General features: G+C 44.1%; 2 protein-coding genes across 4 annotated transcripts in view; one reads left to right on the plus strand and one right to left on the minus strand.

The window, feature by feature from the left end:
* Positions 1-639: 639 nt before the first annotated feature.
* LOC127182907 (enoyl-[acyl-carrier-protein] reductase, mitochondrial) lies at positions 640-11880 on the plus strand. Of its 2 annotated transcripts, none has more exons than XM_051138607.1 (10): positions 640-886; positions 1086-1183; positions 1341-1472; positions 8614-8757; positions 8826-8928; positions 9057-9159; positions 9235-9308; positions 10923-10983; positions 11114-11186; positions 11345-11880. In XM_051138607.1, the coding sequence occupies exons 1-10, from the start codon at positions 738-740 to the stop codon at positions 11503-11505; spliced, it is 1098 nt and encodes a 365-aa protein (XP_050994564.1). In that variant the 5' UTR covers positions 640-737; the 3' UTR covers positions 11506-11880. The 2 variants fall into 2 exon arrangements, with proteins under 2 accessions (XP_050994564.1, XP_050994565.1); XM_051138608.1 differs by having other exon boundaries at positions 8862-8928.
* Positions 11881-15042: 3162 nt separating this feature from the next.
* The window catches only part of arhgap18 (Rho GTPase activating protein 18), a 33744-nt gene continuing 31415 nt past the window's right edge, over positions 15043-17371 (minus strand). For both annotated transcript variants that reach the window (XM_051138604.1, XM_051138603.1), the window contains one exon: positions 15043-16632. In XM_051138604.1, coding sequence (XP_050994561.1) covers positions 16541-16632 — 92 coding nt within the window. In that variant the 3' untranslated portion in view covers positions 15043-16540. The remainder of the gene's footprint in view (positions 16633-17371) is intronic.

Here is a 17371-nt window from a genome sequence, read left to right on the forward strand (position 1 = left end):
TGTATTATAGGTTATTAAAAATGTTAAAAGTTGAGGTCAAGTTAAATGCACTGTTAGATGAAAATCTTCATGAAAAAAAAATGGTTTGTAGGACCGGGCATGATAAATTTTTTATTTTAGTCTTAGGCTAAATGCAGCATTTGATACAACAGATCCCTGTTAAATACTAGTTAGTCTTTTGAACATTTAAGATCTTTCTGAAAGGCTGCTTCTCAGGTGACTGTACATGGGAAACATGATAAATCACATGGTGTTCCACAAGGGTCGGTTCTCAGGCCGCCTTTATTCTCATGCACCATAAAATGAAAGATCATTTTTATAGACATTACACAGTCCGATGGGTCTAAAAATACTGATTGAACATCTGTCCATCATTATACTCTGGAAAATTAGGAATAGAATTGTGTGTCTTACTATAAATCTTCAAACTTTATACTTTAGCAGTTTAGAATTTAGCAGTTTGTACATTTCATATCACCTAAGCACTACGCAATGACAAAAAAAAAAAAAAAAAAAAACTGCTTGTGTTCATAAAAATCAGTTAACTCGGTGTGGTTTCCTGTCCCAAAAAACTGAAAGCAGAACTATAAAAGCTATAAGTGCCCAGTGTTTTGTTTCCTCACCACACAGAGTCTGGGATTACAACAGTGGAAAAAATAAGGAAGTACACTTTTTCAAGTGTACAAACGCTGACAACCTTTTAACTCATAGCAGAGGACAGCAGAAGAGAACAAGTCATGCTCATCAGAAATCTGCTGCACAGAGCCATCCGTGATGGCACGATCCTGCTAAGAAACCGTCAGAGATGCTCTACAGCATGGAGAACCATTCACCACTGCTCGGCTTTAGTTTACAGAGAACACTCACATAACATCGATACTGTAAGGTATGAACTTATCAGACTGTTTATATGCTTATATTCGCTTGTTGCAGTGGTTATACTGCAATTATCATTAGTCTTAATTATAACATAAATGTGACTACTTTGATTTTTTGTTTTTTGTATTTTTTGTTTTTAATATATCTTACCAATGATTCCATGTCATAGTCTTTGGTAATATGCTCATTGACTCATTTGTCTTCAGGATGGAGCAGCTGCCGTTGCCTGCAGTAGGTGATCATTCTGTGAGGGTCCGCATGCTCGCAGCACCTGTCAATCCTGCAGACATGAACATGATCCAGGGTAAAGTCATCACTCAGTACAGCTTCTTGTCTGTTTACATCATTTCAGTCTAGTGATGATTAAATCTGATGTTATTTCATGGAAATTCTAGTCTAGTCTTTGGAGTGATGGAGGCTGAACATGGTGAACTGACTATACCAAATCATTGTCTCCATAGGCTCGTATCCGATCTTGTGCCCTCTCCCAGCAGTGGGGGGGAATGAGGGGGTGGGAGAAGTGATAGAGGTGGGCAGAGAAGTCACATCCCTCAGACCTGGTGATTGGGTCATGCCCATATATGCTGGGTTTGGTAAGGAGATATTCAGCGTTTCAGTTTAGGGACTAAAAATACAGCAAAACTTTGAAGTCAACATTTGAAAAATGTGTGCATTTCCCAGTGCATTGCAATTTCTCATTTAAGATGGGTTTTGATTGTAAGGATTGGAATTTGATGGTGGCATAAGTCCTAAAGGAAAGTCCTTTTGGAGGAGTAACAAGACACTAAATTCTCATAAAAAAGTGACAACACACTGAATAAAGATTAAAAAGTGACTAAAGTAAAAAATTACAAAGTGCAATGAATTAAAAACAGAACATTTTATCATATAGCTTGGAGCACTGAAGAACATCTCTGAATTGGAATTTATCTTCAGTTCTCTAAGATATAAGAAACTAGATATAGCATCAGTGGCTTTTGCTATGTGGGGAAATGATCAATTACTTAGTCCTTTTGAATCACACCAATTCAGGTGTTCACACCTGATATTTTAGGATATATATAAGCGGCTGCTAAATGCCATTATCTCCAAATCTTTATGTGTGACTGAGACCAACATCCTGAAGTTCAAGTGCAGTAATGTGGCAAGTGTCACGGGTGAAGAATCACAAGACAAGGTATGCTTTGTAAACAGCCCCGGAGGGTGGATTTTATTAACAAAAAGTACTTTGTGAAAAAGAGGTGAAGGGTGCGGCTGGTGCTCAAAGTCTTCCTCGTGCTCGTGAAAGTGGGTGTCCAGGGCGTGCTTCCGTGTGGGGCTGCCGGTCACTCGCTGCTTTCTGAGGGGAGAGAGAATAAACATTAGTTTTTCGGGCATCCAGCTTGAGACGTTTGTCTGTCTGGCTCCGTGTGAGAGTGGCTTATAAAGCCGTGTCGTTGATTAGGAAGCAGCGGTGACCGATCAGCGATGATGAGGACGTGCAGGTGTGGATCGTCTGTAACCAGGGTGACGCTGATGAGTCCGGAGACACCCGTCACATAAACCCCCCCGGGGTCGTTCTGGTCCTATGAACAAATGAAGAAAGTAGGGGTGAGACATGGGGAGGGTGGGGAATGACCCCTGACAGACCTGCATAAGCTGTCCAGATCCGAGAGAGTCCGTCGGCGTTGGTGTTGGTGGCCCCGGCACGATGTCGAACTTCGAAGTGGAAGTCCTGGAGAGCGAGGAACTAGCGAGTCACCCTGGCGTTGGTGTCCTTTGCTCTGGACATCCACTGAAGAGGAGCGTGGTCAGTCACCAGGGTGAACTTGCGGCCTAGGAGGTAGTACCGCAGCTCCAGGACTGCCCACTTGATGGCCAGAGCTTCCTTCTCGACTGTGGCATAGTTTCTCTCAGCGGGGGACAGCTTCCTGCTGATGTAAATGATCGGATGCTCCTCACCTTCCTGAACTTGGGACAGGACGGCTCCCAGTCCTGTGTCGGAGGCATCCGTTTGCAGCAGGAAGGGGCAACCAAAGTCCGGGGCGCGGAGTACAGGTGTGGTCGTCAGAGCCGTCTTGATCCGAGCGAGGGCTTCCTCTGCGGCAGTTGTCCATCGCACCTTCTCTGGTTGCCCCTTCCTGGTCAGGTCTGTCAGGGGCGAGGCTAAGGAGGAGAAGTTAGGGATAAAGCAGCGATAATACCCCGCCAACCACAAAAAGGCCCGTACTTGGCCTCAGACTGCGCTAGGTGACATTTGCGGGGGTTGGTGGTTAGTCCAGCCTGCCGGAGCTTCGAGAGCACCCTCCGCAGCCGATCCAGATGGTCCTCCCATGCCTCGGAGTGGACCACCATGTCGTCCAGGTAGGCGGCCGCAGGATGATGTCCATCATACGCTGAAACGTCGCAGGGGCCCTGTGGAGGCCAAAGGGAAGAGTCTGGTACTACCAGTGTCCACTAGGAGTGGAAAACGCAGTCTTCTCTTTGGCATTTGGGGTAAGAGGCACCTGCCAATAGCCTTTCATGAGATCTAACGTGGTGATGTACCGGGCTCTCCCCAAGCGGTCCAACAGCTCGTCGACCCGAGGCATGGGGTAGCCGTCGAACTGGGAGACCTCGTTCAGACGGTGGAAGTCTTTGCAAAAGCAGAGGGTGCCATCCGGCTTTGGTACCATCACGATGGGGCTGGACCAAGGGCTGCGGGATGGTTCGATTACCCCTAACTTCAGCATTTCTTGAACTTCCTCCTCAATGACCTGCCGACGGGCTTCCGGAACTCGATAGGGCCGTTGCCTGACGATCACTCCAGGGGGCGTCCTGATGTCATGCTGGATGACGTTGGTCTGCCCGGGTCGGGAGGAGAACACATCCGGGAATTGACCGACCAGGTGCTGCAGTTCGGCTTTCTGGGCAGCCGACAGGTGGGGATTAATGTCGACAACCACAGGCTCGGTGAGACTGAGGGCGGCGATCTGGTCCCTGGTCCCGCTCCATCTTTTTAACAGGTTGATATGATACAACTGTTCATTTCGTCTTTTTCCGGGTTGCTGTATGCGGTAGGTCACCGGCCCGACCTTCTCTGTCACAGTGAATGGCCCCTGCCATGACGCGAGAAACTTGCAATTTGACGTGGGGACCAGGACCATGACGGTCTCCCGGGTGGAACTCCCATGGTTGGGCTGCCCTGTTGTAATGGCGTTGTTGAGCCTGCTGAGCCTGGCTGAGGTGCTCCCGGACTAATGGCATGACCCGGTTGATTCGTTCCCTCATCTGCTTCACATGTTCGATGATGGTGCGGTGAGGGGCCGGCTGCTGCTCCCAAGCTTCTCTGGCGACGTCCAGGAGGCCCTGAGGTTGACGGCCGAAGAGAAGCTCGAAGGGGGTGAAGCCGGTCGAGGCTTGTGGAACTTCTCGTATGCCGAACATCACATAGGGGATCATGATGTCCCAGTCCCTCTTGTCCTCCGCCGCTACCCTCCGGAGCATCTGCTTCAAGGTTTGATTAAAACGTTCCACAAGCCCATCCGTCTGTGGATGGTAGACTGTTGTCCGAAGTTGCTTCACCCGCAGCAGCCTGCAGAGATCAGCCATTAGCCGGGACATGAACAGTGTTCCCTGGTCGGTCAGGATTTCAGATGGTATTCCAACACGGCTGGCCAGCAGAAACAGCTCCTGGGCGATGGCTTTCGCTGTGGCTTTCCTCAGGGGGACTGCTTCTGAGTAGCGGGTGGCGTAGTCCACGATGACCAGGATGTGCTCATGACCACGGGCAGACTTAGGCAACGGCCCTACTAGATCCAAGCCGATGCGCTCGAAGGGCACTTCAATGATGGGTAATGGAATGAGTGGGCTGGGGGAAGGAGTCCTGGGCGCCGTGATTTGGCAGGTCGGACAGGCTTGGCAGAACGCCTTGACATCAGCGTCCAGGCCCGGCCAGTGAAACCGTCCCGGATCCACTGGATGGTATTCGTCTTGCTTCGTGGAACGACTAGGAGTTCCTTCTCCTCCCCCCTTCGCTCCGCAACACAGTACAGCAGATTATCTCGGACGATGAAGTGCGGGAGAGGATGGGGCAGAGGGAGAACGTCCTTCTGATCGATGACCCGCACTTGGTCCCAACAGTGCTTAAGCCGATCATCCTCCCGCTGTTCCTTGGCAAATGAGCCCCTCCGGAGGCCTGCTGGAACACATCATAAAACAAATTAGTATTTTGGGAAGGGGACTCACCATCTCTCCTGCTGTCCGAGGCTAGCAGGGCCAGCCGGCGACGGGGTCCTTGCAGCCGCCGGCGATGACGGCGTTTCCCTGGCGGGCTGGCGGGCCAATCTCTCCCCAGCAGTACGGCCACAGGGAGGTTGTTTACCAATCCAGCTTCGACGGACCAAACACCGGGGCCTGCAGAGATGGTCACGCGCTGAACTGGAACTTGTCGTGTATCCCCATGTACACACGTGACTGGAAGCAAACTCTTCTGCCCGGGCTGGGGTGGGCACAGCTGAGAGTGGACGAGTGTGACCGCACTGCCGGAGTCGAGGAGCGCTTTCATCTGTTACCCATTGATGGTGATGTCTGCTTCGGGAGCTGTCGGAGAAGGACTCTGATGCAGGATACAGCCCACTAGCCAGGTCCGTGGCGGTGTCGTGTGCTCGGCTGTGGGCATCGGCTCGTCCTGAGGCGAGGGAACCGCCGGTCTGTTGACTGTGCGTGAGGCGCCCTCCGGCGTGCGTCGCTCCTGGACCACCTTCCGGGGAAACGGCGGCACTCTGTCTCCAGCTTCTCGATGTTGGACAGCATCCGCCAGTTCGATCGCCTCCACCAGCTCGAGGATGGTAGTGGGGTTCCTCATCCCCACTGCCTGTCGGTGAGATCGTGGGAGGGCCCGGAGGAGGCGATCAATGACCACCCATTCCACTACCTGTACGGCGGTGGGCTCTCCTTCAAGGAGCCAGTGTTGTGCAAGACGGCCAAGCTCGGTGGCCTGGGCACGGGCGGGCACCCGGGCTCTATATTCCCAGTCGTGGAATTGCTGGGTGGCGCAGGTGGAGGACAATCCGAGACGAGCCAAAATTTCCCGCTTTACCTCCGCGTAGCTCTCCGCAGCGGCCGGTGGCAGCGAGAAATAAGCGCGTTGCGCTTCTCCAGTGAGGAGGGGTGCCAGCGCCAGTGCCCATTCCTCGATGGCCCATCCTTCGCGGGTGGCTGTGGACTCAAATACTCGAAGGAAAGCCTCTACATCATCGTGCGCCGTCATCTTGGGCAGAAGGCGGGTGGCTTGCGCTCGAGGGTCAGGTAGTGGAACATGCTGGGCAGCCTGAACCTGGATGGCAGCTAGTTCTTCTTCTGTTCTGCCCTGCTGGGTGGCCAGATGTTCTACTATTTGTTGCTGGCGGATGCTCACCTCGGTGAGGCGCTGAAGCAGGTCTTTGATCTCCATGTGGGACAGAGCGCGCGCCGACGTCCGCAGCAACTGATGAATACACAAAAAAAAATATTATGAGTGGGGTGCGGGGCGAACACTTGTCGGTGATTCTTCGCGTCTACGCCTGCATTCTCCACCAGATGTCACGGGTGAAGAATCACACGACAAGGTATGCTTTGTAAACAGCCCCGGAGGGTGGATTTTATTAACAAAATGTACTTCGTGAAAGAGAGGTGAAGGGTGCGGCTGGTGCTCAAAGTCTTCCTCGTGCTCGTGAAAGTGGGTGTCCAGGGCGTGCTTCCGTGTGGGGCTGCCGGTCACTCGCTGCTTTCTGAGGGGAGAGAGAATAAACATTAGTTTGTCTGGCATCCAGCTTGAGACGTTTGTCTGTCTGGCTCCGTGTGAGAGTGGCTTATAAAGCCGTGTCGTTGATTAGAAAGCAGCGGTGACCGATCAGCGATGATGAGGACGTGCAGGTGTGGATCATCTGTAACCAGGGCGACGCTGATGAGTCTGGAGACACCCGTCACACAAGCTGCGCAATGTCTCAATCCCTGTATCTCAGGGAAATTAGGTACTTTCAGAGACACTTTCGGTAATGGTTTATTTGACCTTGTGTAGGTAGATGAGTTTATAGGAAACAGTCAAATCGCACCACATTACTGACATTAAACTTGAGCCAGCTTCTGTGGGCAAGGCATAGAAAATAACACCAAGGGGAGGCTGCACTAGCACTTCGCAACAAAAGTGAGAAAGGAAACACTGAATTTATGGAAGTATTTGGTGAGAATCAGAACTGTCACACCAGGGCACACCATTTGATCATGCCCAGGAGGAAGCCATGCCTTCCGTGAAGTGGGCTTTAACCCAACTGAGCATTGCTGACCTTGTGAGCTATAAGCCAGGGAAACTGCATCTATTATTCCTTTAGTATGCTGCTATAAACAGATAAAGACCTCCTCCAAGAGGAGTAAACTGTGAACTGGCAGGATCGTCCACAAAAATACACAGTGCTTGCTCCAGATACAGCATGTTAAGCAACTGCCCAATTCAACCACTTTACAATGTGAGGAGGTGTTGATGGGACCAAAAAGAGTGAGCATGTAAGAAATACTGCTGCTGCGCATATAACAGATCAGCAAGTAAGTTTGGCATTGGGCCAAAAAAAATTTTGCCACTAGATGGCAGGCCAGAACATAGTCAAAGGATAATTAATTGATAAAAAATGCTACTAGAATTGCCTTTCACAGACGGTTACAGTGTCTTTTGTAATTGGTGGTTAACTGGTACTCCAAGGTATATACAGGAATCATGCAATTAAATTTAATAGGATACCTTTTTAAATACATTTAATAGGATACCTTTTTACATACATTTTAAGACCTCATAGCCACTTTTAACTGGTTTCATAGGCAACACTTTAACTTACTTTTATTGTATATTGATTGTAAGATAGCACAACTAAACAGTCTTAGTTTGTGATAACTCCTTATCAATGCAACATTATTCAGAAGAGCATTAACGAAGCACAAGATAATTAATTGCGTGACTAACCCAATGTAAGGTTAACTAAAAAGGGAAAACCAAAACAATAATTAGATCAATAAACAAAACAATTGACAAAACTTAGTAAAGAGGGAAAATAAAGCTCTCAGAGCTAACGGGACAATCTGAGGTAACTGTTGTTGCTTTCAGTATGGCTATCAATGTCATGCAAAATGATATTCAAACTCACATTAGACACTTTTAACATTGAATAAAGCACATAATCAGTACCTGAGATTAGAACTGTCTTAGTTTGCATTGTTGTTCAAAAATAGAAATTTTGTGTGTCGCTGCCATGGCTAGTTAGGACAAAAACTCCTTTTAGCGTGTGTCAGGGCGTCGCCTAATAGGGCATGGTGTTATATCGTAAGATGTGCTCCATTTACACAGAGTGCGCATGATTGCAAAATCGAAAGTGAAAGTGAACAGCAAGCACTTATTCAAAGGCGATTTAAATAAATTGTGAGTAACTGTTGCTGTTACATCAGATCTATTTCAGCTGCTGCTAATCAAAATAATCTAACATGAAATACATGAAATACCCCATAGCAGATGTATACAGGTGGGGCTGGGGGAGGGGGAGGGTTTCTAAAGTGATCTGCAACTGCTACAGCAAGCACTATCCAAGTATTTGAATGTTAAGCAGCAAGCTCACTGGCTGCCGATACAACTAAAACCAGTTGGCTGCACCATGTGAGTAATTATGTGATTCTATCAGATTGAGTTAGAACCTATGATCCTGTGCCATCGAGAGTTTCATGACAGTGACTGTGCATTTGTATGTGTGTCAGGTACATGGAGGACAGGCGCCGTGTGTGAAGAGGATGAGCTCATCTCTGTTCCTAAAGACATCTCTATTTTGGGGGCTGCCACCATCTTCGTGAATCCCTGCACTGCGTACAGGATGCTGCACGACTTTCAAACACTCACCCCTGGTATGAAAACTTTTTTATTTCTATTTTCCATGGCTATCAGTTGTCTGTTATGATTTGTGTGCCTGTAGGTTGTACAGTGATTCAGAATGCTTCTAACAGTGCAGTGGGACAGGCTGTGATTCAAATCGCTGCAGCACTGGGCCTGAAAACCATCAACATCATCAGAGACAGGTACAGAAGACTTTTAGAACAAAAGCAACAGGCAATGAATTTGTTCCAGAAAAATAAGTACTTTGTAATAATCCCATGTGGTGTAAAGTCCCATATAATGGATTTCTCAAACTGTTTCTTGAACTTAGACCAAACTGTGCTGAGCTGATCGATGAGCTTCAGTCACTGGGAGCTGATTATGTGCTGACAGAAGAGGAAGTGATGTCAACAGGGCTTCATTGGGTCTTTGAGGTGAGGGATTCTGCTCTTCTGCAACAAGACAAAGTGATTTCTACAGAATTGCTTAAACACAGACATTTTTCTTAGGAGGTTCCCAAACCTAAACTGGGCTTGAACTGTGTAGGAGGCTTGAGCGGAGGACTTGTGTTGTCTAATCTTGAGTAAGTGTCACACACAGTCATGGCTAAAAATGTCGCACCCTTGCAATTCCGTCAGAAAATGCAACCCTTCTCTTAGAAAATTGTTGCAGTTGCTTTGGTACTCACATGTTTATTTTTTGTTTGTTTGCATTTGAACAACACAAAAAAACAGAGAAGAAAAGTCAAATCTGATACAATTCCACACAGAACCCAAAAAATGCACTGGACAAAATTATTGGCACCCTTAACTTAATATTTGGTAGCACCTCCTTTGGAAAAAATAACCGAAATCAGTCACTTCCTGTAACCATGAATGAGTTTCTTACACCTGTCTGCTGGAATTTTGGACCACTCTTCTTTTGCAAACTGCTCCAGGTCATTCAGATTTGAAGGATGCCTTCTCCCAACTGCTGTTTTGAGATCTCCCCACAGGTGTTCTATGGGATTCAGATCTGCACTCATTGCTGGCCATTTCAGAACTCTCCAGCACTTTGTTTGTAACAGTTTCTGAGCGCTTTTTGAAGTGTGTTTTGGGTCATCGTCCTGCTGGTGGAGACGCAGCTTTCTGACACTGGCCACTACTTTGCGCCCCAAAATTCTCTGGTAATCATCAGATTTCATTACCGTTCACACAGTCAAGGCATCCAGTGCCAGAAGCAGCAAAGCAACCCCAAAACATCTTTGAACCTCCACCATGTTTGACTGTAGGGACTGTGCTCTTTTTATTGAAGACCTCATTCTTTTTCTGTAAACAGTGTCATGATGTCCTTTACCAAAAGCTCTACTTTTGTCTCATCTGTCCACAGTACGTTCTCCCAGAAGGATTGTGGTTTTGTCACATAAGTTTTGGCAAACTCCAGTCTTGCTTTTTTATGCAGTGGTGTCCTCCTGGGTCTCCTAGCATACCGTCCCTTTTCGTTCAGATACTGTTGTACCCTGTGTCTGCAGATCAGCTTGAATTTGTTTGGAAATTAATCAGGATTCTTTATCCACCATTCAAACAATCCTTCATTGTAATTTTTCATTAATTTTGCTTTTCCGTCCATGTCCAGGGAGGTTAGCTAGAGTGCCACGGGCTGTAAACCTCTTGATGATATTGCACACAGTGCACACAGGAACATTAAGATCTCTGGAGATGGACTTGTAGGCTTGAGATTGTCCATGTTTTTCCACAATTTTTTTTCTCTCAAATCCAGAGACAACTCTTTACACTTCTTTCTTTTCTCCATGCTCAGTCAACGTTTCTCCATTTTAACTGGTTGCAAGTGTGATTACTATATTGCCCACACATGTTACAGGTGTGTCTAAATACAAATTACAGGAGCATCACATGCTTGAGAAGAAATTATTTCTTACAATTTTGACAAGGTGTCAATAATTATGTCCAGTCCATTTTTGAGTTCTGTGTGAAATTTGATCAATTTTGACTTTTCTTCTCTTTTTTTTTTTTTGTGTTGTTGCAGTGCAAACAAAATCAACAAACATGTGAATACCCAATGAGAGAAGTGTTGCATTTTTTGACAGAATTGCAAGGGTGCCGATATTTTTGGCCATGACTGTACGTCGCAGTTTTACAGTAGTTTATAAGACAATTATTGTCAGAGGGTGTAGATAAATGTCCTTCTGTATCTTCAGCTATGGAGGCACAATGGTCACATATGGAGGGATGGCCAAAAGGCCCCTCCAGATCCCCGCAGTGAGTTTATGGTCTTCATGTACAGAATTTTTTTTTTTTCTGTGGAATCTACCATTTAACTTGAACCTTAAATATTCCTGTATATAAAACAAACTTTGTAAATATGTATATTCCATTAACTGTCATGCAGAAATCCTTTATATTCCACAATGTGACTCTGAAGGGCTTCTGGTTGACACAGTGGAAAAGAGAACACAGAGAAGGTAAACCAACAAACACAATACTGAGAGCTACTAAAAGTCACACGAAGGGTTGAATGAATATGATGAAACTGGTGTAGGAACATGTGTCACATCTTGATATTCTGAGTCGACACCCATGTATGTTAAAGGTTTCTTGTGCTTGACATCTCTCTCTGCAGATAAAGTCCAGCTGAAGGCCATGTTGGATGCTGTGTGTGACCTCATGAGAGGTGGACAGCTGTCTGCGCCACACTGCGATCAGACACCATTTCATCAGTACACACACGCATTACAAGCCACTATGCAATCACACTGCCGCAAGCACGTTCTTATCATGTAGAAAACAAAAACGGCATGTTCTTTGAAACAAATGTTTACAGCTGAATACATTTGTTCACATTATTGACACAAAACATGGGACTGTAACACTATAAATGTAAGTGGTCAGGTATGAACATGCACAATTCAATCCTCTCCTCCGAAACTAACAGGCAGTTTAATTTACATTACACAAGCATGTATTAGAAATGATCAAGTTTAGTACAAATATGTTTAGTATGCACATTTTATTTATATTGCGCAAAATCGTGCATAATTTTAATGTTTAATTTGGTAGCAATATTACAAACAATCTGCATTATTCTTGTTTACATGAATGTAATGGCTGTCTGTAGGTCAGTGCTGGGCATTTGGAAAACAGCACGTGTCCGAAGAACTGCTGTAAACTAGTGTATTTCATTGTTTTTATCAATTTAAAAGGGTCTGTGTGGGGTCTAAGGTTTATTAAATCACGTATGTTCCAAATCCATGTCTTGATGTGTGTTTACAGTCTGATGTCACTATTAAAGCCTATCCTTCATCTTTCAAATCTGTCTGGTGTTTGAAGATGTGTTGTGTATTGTCATCAGTATGTACACTAAATATACTTCACATCATTGAGCTTCTTGATTTATTATTACATTTTTCACACATCAATGTATCAACTAAACAGGACAGATGTTATGAATGGAACATCAAGCTTTATGCACTTCTAATTTATTTGTTTAAGTTGAGTTACTTAAAGTAACAGTTCACCCCAAAATGAAATTTTGGTTGTAGCATTCCGTCATTTGCTCACCAATGGATCCTCTGCAGTGAATGGGTGCCGTCAGAATGAGAGGCCAAACAGCTGATAAAAAAAACATCACAATAATCCACAAGTAATCTACATCCTTTACCCCAGAGACTTCTGAGGCCAAGGTGTTCCCATGCTGATGTAATCCCTCTAGAACATCCTGAGTCTGTCCAAGAGTTTCCTCCCAGTTGGACCTGTCTGGAACGCCAACAGGAGGAATCCGCTGACCAGATGCCCAAACCACCTTTAACAGTCTTAACCTTTTTTTGGTGCATTTGCTGCAAAGATCCACCTGACAATTTCATGTTCTGACCAGCCTTCATTCATGAACAAGATCCTGAGGTATTTGAACTATATTTAGGAAAGCAACTCACCCTTTACCTAAAACGGGCAATCTATCTTTTTTCCAGCGGAGAATCATGGCCTCAGATTTGGAGGTGCTGTAGATCTCCACCACTTTACCCCCGGCTGCAAGAAAGCGCTGGAGATCACAGCCCAACAAGACCATCAAAACAATATCATCAGCAAATAGCAGCAATGGCATCCTAAGGCCCCCAAAACTGGACAATGTCCACCCCTCAACTGAGATCCTGTCCATGAATATCACAAACAGGATCGGCAACAAGGGAAACCCCATGCCTCCCTTAAAAATATAAATTTCCCCCCACTTCATGTGCCCTCCCAATGGCTTTACTAAGAACAAGCTAGACTTACTGCCGAGAATGCAGACACAGCTCTTATACCAGTTATTGAATGAATGAATGAGGCATTTATATATAGCGCTTTATTGTGTATTGCCGTACACCCAAAGCCCTTTACAATCACATGGGGGGATCTCTCCTCTACCACCACCAGTGTGCAGCATCCATTTGGATGATTAAAGGAGAAGTCCACTTCCAGAACAGATAATGTACTCACCCCCTTGTCATCCAAGATGTTCATGTCTTTCTTTCTTCAGCCGTAAAGAAATTATGTTGTTTTGAGGGAAACATTTCAGCATTTTTCTCCATATAATGGACTGATATGGTGCCCCGAGTTTGAACTTCCAAAATGCAGTTTAAATGCAGCTTTAAACGATCTCAAATGCGGTTGTAAATGATCCCAGCCAAGGAAGAAGGGTCTTATCTAGCAAAGCGATCAGTTATTTTCATTTAAAAAAATACAATTTAAATACTTTTTAATCTCAAACGTTCATCTTGTCTTTCTCTCCCTGAACTCTGTGTATTATGGTTCAAGACATTTAGGGTATGTCGAAAAACTCCCATCTTATGTTCTCCCTCAACTTTAAAAATCATTTCAAAATCATCCTACTGCAGAAGTACCGACCCATGTCTTTGCAAAGTGAACATGCAAAGAAGATCAAACACCCTTAACAAAAAAGGTAAAACAGTGATATAGGACGATTTTGAAGTTGAGGGAGAACATGAGAATTTTTTGACATACCCTAACTGTCATGAACCGCAACAAAAACAGTTCAGGCAGAGTGAGACAAGACAAGCATTTGACAAGGGGTGAGTACATTATCTGTCAATTTTTGTTCTGGAAGTGGACTTCTCCTTTAAGGAAGGAAAGGATGCAACATGTGGTTAAGTATGGTGCCTTATTCTTGGAATTTGTGCTTTGCATTTTACCCATTCAAGTGCGCACATACACACAGCAGTGGGCAGCCACTTGGTAGTCATGGTATTGAAAGTGGAAGAGCGAGCTGTACATCCACTCCCCCAACCTACAAATCCTGCCAGTAACAAGACTCATGTCCACGACCTTTGGGTTACAAGGCAACAACCGGCCCACAGTTGTATAATCTTAAAGTCCACAAAACACAGACTGGATATGTCCTCTCATGGATTCTAGCTCAGGTAAAAAGTTGGTTTACTGTTTTTGGACCACAGTCCGCTTTGTTCCTGTCACATATTCTGCTTTCCAGCACTCTGGTCATTCCTTAATATTTGGCACATACCCTCTTTTTTTTAAAAAATGAGAACCACCACATCCGTATGCCAGCTGTCAGCTGTTTTCCCTGATTCCTGTCTGATGGTGAGCAGGTGTGTCGACCAAGGCAGCCCAACTACATTCAGCATCTGAGGGCAAGTAATCCAACGCCCTCCCCTTCTTGTGAGAGTATGTTCTCCAAGTTCAGATGATCTTCAGATTTTTCTTCCAACTCCAAATTACATTGCCAGGCAAGGTCAGTAGGTTCCTGCCCATGCTTTCTCCACTAAGTCATATGATTATTTGCCAGAACATTCTTGAGGTTGACCAAAAGTCCTTCTCCATGACTTCTCCAAGCTCCTTTCATATGGCTGCAGTCCTCCTAGCCTGAGTTGATCAACAGACCTTGGTCAGGGTAGTGCCATATTTCATTTTTGACAGGAATGAAAACGAGGTCGTGAGGGACTGCAGTGCGTTTCATAGATTCTACTCTTCTTTAACAACATACCAATAGGTCAGGTGACGAATCTTTCTCCAAAAAATTTTAATAGACAAAAACTGCATCAAAAGGTTTTGAGTTGTGAAAATCATGTGATCTTTCTACAGCGTGCAATTCTAAAGACTGCAAATCTATTTCTTACAGCCTCATTTTCATCCACTAAATTCATAGTGGCGTCTAACCTGTCATGGGTTAACCGGTCCTGAAAGGCCTTTTTGGAAACACTGTAAATGAGTAAAGACCAAAACATGTAGCAATTCTCCTTTTCTACATTGCACAGTCAATCACATCACTGACAATCAGACATGTGAATAAAATCCAGAAGACAGAGATGAGGAATTACGCATTTATTTACAAAAACATTTTAGTGGTTATTTTCGAAGCATTAAAACATAAAGCAACAGTCATTTTAGGCCATATTCACAGTTTCCAGCACAATAAAAGCATGACATCAGCAACAGACGTAGCAGTAATAAAAATAAAAATCACAGCTCAAAACTACTCATTGAAATGACATCTGCAATCACTGTAAATAACAACAAACAAAGACAGTTTAAGTGCCAAGAGTTTCCCTCCATTGAAGTACTTTATGAGGTCTGTGTTTAGCTGGGAAATTTGATTCCAGTTGTTTTCAGTCATGAATCCTTTACAGATATATAATATCATCTGACTTACATTATATTCTCCAACATGAAAAAAAAGTACATCCAAGATCCCTGGGAGCGACTGAACGTAATAGAGCGCAGACGTTTATTGGCAGTGAGAGCTAATGTAAGACTGGAGTCACGTGACTGATTTAAAGCAGAGAACGCTACAATACTAAAAGATCACTCGCATGTAATCAAATGTTTAAGGAAGAAACGTATGAAATGTAGGTGTACCTCAGTACTTCACTTGTCTGAGACAATATTTTCACGCAATGTATGTAATTTAAATATGAAAGAGATTTGTGGCTGGGTGCATCTCACAAAACCTGTAAAGAACTGGGTCATTTTTTACCACAAAAGAAAAATTAACCAGTTAATTAACAAGCAAATAGTTTGTTTTAAAAAAAAATAAATTACAGACATAAAAGATTTTTTTTTTTTTAAACTGACTGATCATTATTTGCATTGTAACATTTTCATGATAATCAAGCATATTTCCAGGTCCTCGTTTCCTTAATACAAAAGACTGCTTACTGCAATGATGAAGACATAATGCATTATTGAAATCGTAAAGTATTTTACACCAACAGTAGTGAAAATGTAATCAGAATAAGAATTGCAAAATGACCCAAAAGAAAAATCTTTTGGGTGTCACAGAAATAAGAATTCAGAGTGGGAATGTTTTTAATTATGATGAAAATGTTACAATGCAAAAGTCTTAAAAACTGGCTTCATTTTCTTTTCTTCTAGGATGAAATATGACCTGGAGATTTTCTGAGATGTTTGAGAAAACCTGGTAAATTAGTCTCTGATTTTTGCACCATCAAGCAACCTATGCGTCACAAGCGATTAAAATGTGCCAAAGTGCCAAACCAGACTAAATCACCACGGAGACTATAAGCTTTTTTGGCTTCTGCTACAAATGATGTTTGTACATCTGCTACCCAAGCATCTCCTGAAAACCATATTTGTGTAAGTTATAGTGTTTGAGGTGTGTGGTTTGTTTGGTTTGAGCAGTGCCAGAGGACGGGGCTGAATGCACGCCAGAGGAGGTGAAATATATTCCGAACGCTCATGTTAGGCTCTGAATCCCGCTGCTTTCCCTTTAACCGTCTGTCTGTGGTGGACTGTAAGGCGCGAGGCGTGATGGGTTGATTGGCATGTCTTGTTGTGGGCGGCTCGGTCAGTGCTGGATGGATTTAATGACCCACTCTGCACTGGGGTTGAGCTCCAGGAGAGCTTTGATGTACGTCTCTTCATCCAGACATCTCTCCTCTAGACAAACACACAAACACACAGACATCACACAACAGCACATACTGTGTGCTAGAGCGCTGTCTTTAAGAACCTGAGACTGTTTAAGATAAATTGTAGTTTGTATGATGTTATGTGATAGTAAGGCAGGTCTTGAAACTCAATGAAAAACACCTCAAAAGTGATCTGAAGATGGAGCGCCCTGCTGCAGTCATTTCTCTAACCTTCTTAGACGGAAATGTTTTGAGATCACGTGGTGAGTGAGAGATCACAAAATCCACAGGTCACAAAAATGCTAAACAAAGCCTATACGGGCCATTCTACAGAATTGGTGCAAACTGCTGTCACACAGCCAAAAAACACATTTAAAAAACATTTAAGTATTCAAATAGTAGATGTTTATTAAGATCTTTCTATTATCTGAAACCCACAGTAATATTTAAAATATCAGTAAGCTTAATATATATAAAAATCATAATGTTTCAGTCATGACTGTTTCGGTAGTGACAACAAGGGAACAAATAATCCTTTATTTGGGGAAAATAAACAACATTTTAGTACAGTTATGCAACTTTTTCTGTATTTTAGTATGTTTTAGTAGTGTTTTAATACATTTCTGTAATGTGATGTTGTCGCTACCAAAACATTAGTCACTACACAAAATATGCTGTCACAACTGAAACATGGGATGTTTTGTCAAAAATGAAGTATACTGAGTTAAAAAAAAAAAAGTTGTTATGATAGTGTTTGGTTCAAAGTT

Source organism: Labeo rohita, chromosome 20, assembly GCF_022985175.1.
Source record: "Labeo rohita strain BAU-BD-2019 chromosome 20, IGBB_LRoh.1.0, whole genome shotgun sequence".
Taxonomy (NCBI): domain Eukaryota; kingdom Metazoa; phylum Chordata; class Actinopteri; order Cypriniformes; family Cyprinidae; genus Labeo; species Labeo rohita.